The sequence below is a fragment of the Thamnophis sirtalis genome, unplaced genomic scaffold (assembly GCF_051295495.1).
Source record: "Thamnophis sirtalis isolate CommonGarterSnake01/CBP01778 unplaced genomic scaffold, rThaSir2_p1.2 scaffold_1, whole genome shotgun sequence".
NCBI classification, from domain to species: domain Eukaryota; kingdom Metazoa; phylum Chordata; class Lepidosauria; order Squamata; family Natricidae; genus Thamnophis; species Thamnophis sirtalis.
The window spans coordinates 149,877,127-149,885,246 of NW_028261381.1; the positions used below are offsets into that span (position 1 = coordinate 149,877,127).

The 8,120-nt window shown below is 36.9% G+C and overlaps 1 protein-coding gene across 1 annotated transcript in view; it reads right to left on the minus strand.

Moving 5' to 3' along the window:
* Positions 1-2,665, minus strand: part of HIF1A (hypoxia inducible factor 1 subunit alpha) — a 54,916-nt gene extending 52,251 nt beyond the window's left edge. The window contains exon 1 of the mRNA XM_087727508.1: positions 2,427-2,665. Coding sequence (XP_087583634.1) covers positions 2,427-2,470 — 44 coding nt within the window. The 5' untranslated portion in view covers positions 2,471-2,665. The remainder of the gene's footprint in view (positions 1-2,426) is intronic.
* Between the last annotated feature and the right edge of the window lie 5,455 nt (positions 2,666-8,120).

Here is an 8,120-nt window from a genome sequence, read left to right on the forward strand (position 1 = left end):
AATACATAAAATATTTACAATGTAAAAATTTAAGAATCCAAATTTTATTCAAGTTCTGAAAGAAAGATAAAACAAAATAAAGACAAACCAATCTTGCAAGCTGTTTTCACCAGACTCTGAAAAATGTAATATCAAATATATTGACTATTTTAAACCATGAACGGTTTTAAAAAATCACATTTAATGGGATGTAGTAAGATCCACCTGTTTTCTACCCAAGGTCTATAAATGTATGAAGCAATCCAGTCCCCTTTGAAGAATTTTTAATTGTTTTATAATTTAGGGGTGGAGACAGGATTTATGGAAGCTGTTCACTAGTACTAAATATTTAGTTACAAACTGCTACGTATTCACACTAAAATTCAAGAGAAGGAATAACATATAAATTGATCCAAAGGGAATTTGTATTGTTCCTCTTAGAGCAGGGAGATATTTTTGAAACTTAGTGGATAATTACCTTTTTCATACAACTTAAATGTTTCTCAAAATGGAGACTGTCCTACTATTACAAAAAATGAGACGAGACGGATCCTAGAGGTGGGGATATCCAAACCTTTACATGTCACATCAGCTGTTCCTCCACCCCCAATAAAAGACACTGTTTTGTCAGTCAACCTGGTCTATTATTGAATATTAAATGAAATGGAAGAAGTTGTGTATTTCACAATTGGTAGAGGAAAGCCTCAGATTAATCCTACAGAGCAAATTATTCTTTATTTTTAACCAGTAAAGCCATTTTTATGTCTAACCATATCAAGGAGCCCCCATGATATTAAAACACTGTTTTAACAGAGTACAGAATGCTTATCCTATTGTTTACATATTCTGTAAAATTGATAAACTTAACCCTACATAAAAGGTTTGGAGTTAGTGAAGTATAAAACAGACCATCCAAGGACCTGCAACTTCCAAAAACACATGAATGCAAATCCTTACCACAAACCCCAAAAATTACTGCTAATAATTCACTGATATGTAGCAACCATATTTTGGCAGGAGTAGCTTGGAGGGAATTCAAGTTGACATTATCTCAGGAAGATTCAGATAGGAGAAGCACAAGTTGGGGAGTTAGAACAACTTCTGGCAACCTTGTAGGATAATGCCCTATTGAAGTCATTTCACTAAAAATTACGAGGTAATCTGTCCCAGCACTGAAAGAAACTGAAAATCTTAAAAGTATCATTGACTCTCCCACTTAAGACAGCATATATCCATCTCTATTATTAACAGTTATTCTACCTGACTTTTTAATCGATATCTCTTATTGTCTGCTTACAAAGAATTTGAAAATGTACACAGGCAAAGTGCTGTTCCTTCCAAATCATAACCAGCCAAGACAGACCCATCCTTTTCATATCCATTTACAAACAGTCAAGATACATTAACCTAACTCCTGTGGACAACTCCAAAAACCAGACAATCATTATATTAAAGCCACCATCACATTTCCTGACTCTTTTGAAATGCCAGATCTTTTTTTTTGTTATGCCTTAATGAATAGGAACCCCCCCCAAAAAATAAAAAAATAGAAAAACTCAAATGTGGAGTCTCCATGTCATACATTAGCAATATCTTGCAAAAAAAAGTTGCATATTTAGCAAGCTAAGAACATCTTGAAGAGAAATCTGATTTCACTCTCTCTTTCTCAGATTCACACACTCCCCCCCCCCCAGCACAAAATGGCGACGTGGACAATTGGGGGAGGAGAAGAAATACAAGAGTGAAAACATCTTCCTAAGAAAAAGGAAGAAGGGTGGTCGGGGGGAGGGAAGGGCATAAGAGGACATGGGGTGGAAAAAAGATGAAGACAAATTTGAATGGACGGAAAGCTGTTTAGGGAAAATAGGAAGAAAAACGGTAGTTGAGAAGCAAAGAAGGTGGGGGGGGGGTCGCTACGAACAAAAGATGGGCACGAAAAGCAGGTAGGAAGAGATAATTAAACCAACCCCTGGGAAAAGAAGAGATCTTCCAACTTCATTCTGGCCTGAACCGCCGCGGCTACCCGTGTTTAAAAAAGGAGGCACAAAATTTCGAACAAGATCATGTTAGAAGGCAGGAGTTTTACATAATTTGGCAACCTCCCGACACACGGCAGACTACAGTGCCCATCATCCACCGGAATTTCGCTCGCCTGTCTGCGATCACACACAGGCTGGGGTGAATAAATCTAGGTTGACGTGGGCTTTGCCTGTGAAGACGGAGAGATTATAAAGATGGGGGAGGAGAGGTTCTCCTTGTTCCTCGCAATACAGACGCTCCTTCCTTCCTGAAACTCCACACACCGAATTACATTTTTTTTTAAAAAAATGGGGGGTGGGAAGCCTCTGTTCCCCTCCTGGACCCTTATAACGACGGCAGGCAGTCCCGATCCGGAAAAGGCTCCCAGGCCGCGGCCGGCAGTGAAGGGCAAAGAATCGCCTCCTTACCTTTTCTTCTCGCAGGAACCATCCGTCGTCGGGCAAGGCTCCATGGCGACGGCCGAGGCCAGCTTCGGGCTGGCCCAAAGAGGTTCTCACAGAACGGCGGGCTTCAGCGGCCTGCAAAGGCGAAGAGAAGAAGCAGCCCAACCAAGTGTGGGAGGCGGGGAAATTCTCTCCGAGCGGCTCAGAGGCGCTTCGCGACTGGCGGCCGTCCGATTTGTGAAGTGGCGCTGGCTGAAGGGGGCGGCAGAGGGGGAAAGAGGAGGAAGGCCCAAACCCGCCGGCCTCGGCCTCGCCTTCTCATCACGAGCGCTCTCTGCCCCAATGAGAAGCCTCCTGGCGGCCCGGCCCCCCTCACAACCCCTCTCGGCTGAGCCCTCCGTGGGGAAGGCGTGGTGCGTCTTCCGGCTTCACGTGTGTTAAGGAGGATGCGTGAGGAAGGAGCAGCCTGGCCCGCTTCGGCGCTGCTTTTCGTGTTTATTTGCTTTATTGTCTATGGAGATTCTCAATCTCATCGTTGTCCCAAATGTGCTTTTTTTCCAGAGACAACTGGACTTTCTGGTTTTTCTTTGCAGACGTTTCGTATCTCATCCAAGAAGCTTCTTCAGAGAAGCTGAAGAGAGCTTCTTGGATAAAGTCTTCAAAGGAAAACAGAGCTGAAGAAGCTTCTTGGATGAGAAGCGAAACATCTTCAAAGAAAAACAGAGCTGTAGAAGCTTCTTAATGAGTAGCAAAATGTTTTCAAAGAAAAACACCTAAAGCTTCTTGGATGAGAAGTGAAATATCTTCAAAGAAAAACAGCTGAAGCTTCTTGGATGAGAAGCGAAATGTCTTCAGAGGAAAAACTAGAAAATCCCGTTTCCTCTTGAAAAATTACCTTTGGGACATACTTGCTTTATTGATCAGAAAAATGTTTTTTTGAAAGCCTCAGCATTCTGTTCTCCTGCTCTCACCCAAAGAGTGTGTTGTATTATGATCACACACCCTTGGTATATTTCACACTTATTAATCACCTCAGCCACAAGTGTGCCTATGCTTATCTTGGGTGAAAAGAGGGACTGCAGCTGCAACACTGAATTGTTTTGATTTCACCCTTAAAAGGCAGTCTAGAATGCAGTTTCATTTATTTGCAATATAGAAAAAGACCAATGTAACAGCAATATTACAGGCAAACATTTTTAAAATGGGGAATGATTAAACACAAATTGATGTAAACCTGAAACATGTTTCTAAGAAACAATTTTACTCAAACAATTTTATTGATTTACTCAGCCCAATAAATCGACCATACTGTAAATTAATCCCAAAGGCTCGGTTCATATGACAAATGAAACTAAATATAGCTTACTAAATGCTACCTAAGCTGGGAAATGAGTCTAGCTCAGTGCTTTCCAAGCTTTATCCTTCATAACCAAAACTGCTTATCAGAAAGTCCTTTTTCAAATGCCCCTATTGTGATTAGGTAGTGAATCATGTCATTGCCCAACGAAAAACACTTTTACTCAGTTTTACCCAGGGTTGGGAAGTGCTGCTCTAGCTAGATTGCTGGATATGATTAAACAATGTAAAAAAAAAGATTAACTAAAGGAAAAATATAGTAAACTACAAAGTGTGCAAATATATTCTCAACCAACTATCAAAAGCTCTATACTACCCCAAGGTCTTTTGAAATGTTCCCCAATTAATGCTACAAGCTTTTGTCACTTTCAAACCATTTAAAAATAGGCCCACTTGTTCTACATTAAAAAATGAGGAAGGGGTTATATTTCAGTACAGTAGTGATTTTCCTTTTAATAAATATACTTCATCATTTGAGGTTTTTAAGAGACTGGACAGTCACTTGTCTGAAATGGTATAGGGTCTCCTGCTTGAGCAGGAGGTTGTACTAGAAGACCTTGAAGGTCCCTTCCAGCTCTATTCTGAATAGTTAATTGCTTAATCAAACTCACCAAACTTAGTATAGCATAAATTCAAATATAAATAATGTGGATATATATTCCCAGAAAAAAATAGGCATAATTGACTAAAGTCCCTAAACAATACAATGTAACACAGTGAGTATATCTATCATAGTTATCCATCTGTTCCTATGTGTATCTTTATGTGTCATAAGAGGGATTTGTTACCATTATTTGCTACCTAGTCTTTTTAATTGTGTATGCTAGAGATTAAACAACCATTTTCCCCTTGTAAAACTACAGACTTTTCTCTGTCTATAGGTTTATATAATACATAATGGCAGGGCATGGATCACTTTATAAACAGCTACAACTTAGCATAGCACATCATTTAAAAATGTGTCTCTTAATATTAAAAAAACAAATATTACATTGCACATTAAGTGTTGTACTGATATGTTTGCAGCATTATATCCCAAATCACTTCTATGGCATAAGAAGAAATGACCATCTCTTCAAAATCCCGCATTGATACCAACATATAGATTCAAGAAGTTCCTAATCACTTGGTATGGTATGGTATTCCTATACAAGCAGATTGATGCAACACATCACACAAATTATTGTTTATTTAAATGTTTTTAAACAAACGGTTTAACTGTTTTAGAAAGCATGATAGAAGAGGTTAATGTAACAAACATTAACAAGAAGGCAGTCAAACTACACAGCTGGCTTGATATGTTGTGGGAAACCAGACTACAATTCAATGCGCTAGTAGCTTTGTTGAGCTTCACTAGTATCCTATTTTATTGTACACTACCCAGAGTCCCTCTCTAAGGGAGATAGGCTGTTTAGAAATGTGAAATATTAATAAATATTTGAATAGGAATCTTCTGCCTAATGATTAAAGGTTTTTTTTCCGTGCCAATATGGTATAGATTAAGATGACCCAATTTATCTACCAGAGTACTAAATTATTTCACCCAGAGTTATCTTGTAGGGGAGATGGGCATTTTTTAATTTTTTATTAAAAAATTAATAAATCACCATCATCATCAATAAAGACTTGTTTTTCTAGAAACATGCTTCTCTGGAAAACATTTTAAAAACTTATCTTGACGTGTTACTTGACAAATGCTTTCTTTGCAACAGCAACAAACAATTGGTTCAGAAAAATCAATCAGCTACTAACTCATATATTCTGACTCCAGCATCACTTTTTCCTTTTGTCTGCCCAGGTGTGTTGGACTACAATTCCCATCCCTGCCAGATAACATGTGGAAGATTTGTGAGAAAAGCTGGTTAAGAGCCTCAGATCTGGATTATGTCAAAGGAAACTTACTTTGGAGGGGGGGGGAAGAAAATTCAAAATGAGAGAAACAGAAACAGAAAATACCAATCATACTGCAAACAGAGTCTAGGTTATTTTTGCTACTGTGAATTCATCCACTCAGAAGTAATGAAAATCTAATCTTCAGCTATTCATGTATAAATAAACTTGTTTACTATCAGTGGTGGGTTCCGGATCCCGTTGCCACTGGTACAGTTGCAATGGGGCCCGGCATCCTCCATATGAACACGTGTGGCACATGCACACATGCGTCTTAACATCCAGCGACACCTCCACAAGCCTCCGAGATGCTCCAGCTGCTTGGAGGAGCATTGCGCAGGCACTGTATGCGCCATGCATGTGTGCAGAAGCGCCAAAGGGTCCAGAGCACTTCGGGCAGGCTCCGGTACACCCGTACTGCGGCGTACCACCTGCAACTGCTTGCTATAGTATTAGAAGCCTAAGTGGGACATAAAAACAGACAGAGATACACACTATAAATGGGGCTAGAACTACCTCTCTTCTTAAATTTCACAGCATGAATTTACAGTTTTCATGAAAGAGAAATGCTTATATTATATTCTGTTTTGCTAAAGTTTTTAATCTATAATTTACCACAACACAGATTGTTCTTCCTTTATATTAGCATAATGATTTACATCTTTTTAAAAATTTTCTATTCAAGACAATCCTCTTAATAAGGCATACTTTACTCTTATAAACAAAACTTGTTATAATATACAATTAGATGGTTCCTATAAAATAATATAGAGCAGCCTTCTCTATGCTTCCTATCATATGTACTTCTGCCCATCTCTATAATCCTTTCCTTTCTACCTCATTTTATTTCTCTGCCCCCAATCCTCCATACTGGCACATCTATCTTACATTATACCACAATCTCTGGCACCCACACAGTCTGTTTTAAACCATACTGCCTATTCTTTCTGTAGCCACTTTGTAGCCAGATTTTCAAATCCTTCCCCTCCAGCAAATTTTGTCAGCCCTTCACCCAGCCCCTTTCTGCCTCCAGATTCTTCCCGTACCCGGCTCCAAATTCATAAATAAATAAATAAATAAATAAATAAATAAATAAATAAATAAATAAATAAATAAATAAATAAATAAATACATACATACATACATACATACATACATACATACATACATACATACATACATACATTTTTTGTTTAAATCTCTAGTTCATAATTGTAAATGTTGTAAACTTTTATTTTGAAGGATAAGCATTTAGTAACAAATAAACATTGTGAAGTAAGTTCTGATTTGATGGGTCATAGGACTGCAGCCTCAGTCATCAACTGAGAAAACATACCTATCCTTCAAACAAAATTGCTTTTAGACTTTTAAATAAAACATTTCAAGGGCAGCATTTCAAGGGTGTTGTCAGAAGAAGGGATTACCGCTCTAAACAGGCACGAACTACTCTTTGGAAGAAAACTGCAGCTTCTGATTTAAGGATTAATTATTGGCTTATTCAGTTTTTCCTTTGAATCAATGTCATATGACAGAATCACAATGCATTTCTTTCTTACTTTGGATTAAAGTAAGATCTATTAATTAGTTGCTCAAGCAACAGTAAAAACTTATATGAACTATGATCGTAGTTCTTTTGTTCATGTCAATGAAACTCCAAGGAAACAAGATTATAGGAAAACTTAATCTGTAGCACCATCAATGATATTAAGAACAAAACAAAACACAGGTATATATTATAAAAAAAGTATATCAGCTGGTTACAACATGTTTTGGTGTATCTCTTCCATTAATTCATATTAATTCAAATATCTTAATGTTTACCATATTGACATCATTATACCTCCTGTGTTTTGTTTTGTTTTTCTTTCTTTTTTGGGGGTGTGTGTCTTTTTTTGGTTTTTCTTTTGTTTTTCCTTTTTTTTTTCCCCTGCCTTGTTTTTTTTTGTCCTGGTGTGGGCATGTGTTGTTTAAGTAACAAAAATTATTATTATTATTATTATTATTATTATTATTATTATTATTATTATTATTATTTAATAACAATTATAGTCAAATGAAAATGGATATATGATGATGGTGACATGTATGAATATTTGAGTTAAAACACTTGAGTTAACATGAATTATGTTTGTTGACTGTGGAAGAGATGCACAAAAATCTATTTGTAACCAACTGATACACTTTCTATAGCATGTAAAGAAAGATGTTGTATTTGTTTTAAATTAAAAATTAAAAAAAATTAATTAAAAAAAATGATATTAAGCCAGAATAATAATGTTGCTAGAAATGTTAGTCTGTTTAAACTATTTCTGACATAGGGACATCAAAACTTATGTGTTATGGTTAAATGTTACATTATTTACATGAATTCATGGAAATGTACTGTGTCCTACATTTTGAAAAACATTAGAACAGCAATATATTTCAAATAGTATGTTTATCAAGTTGGAGTTACTATTGATTAAAAAGTTA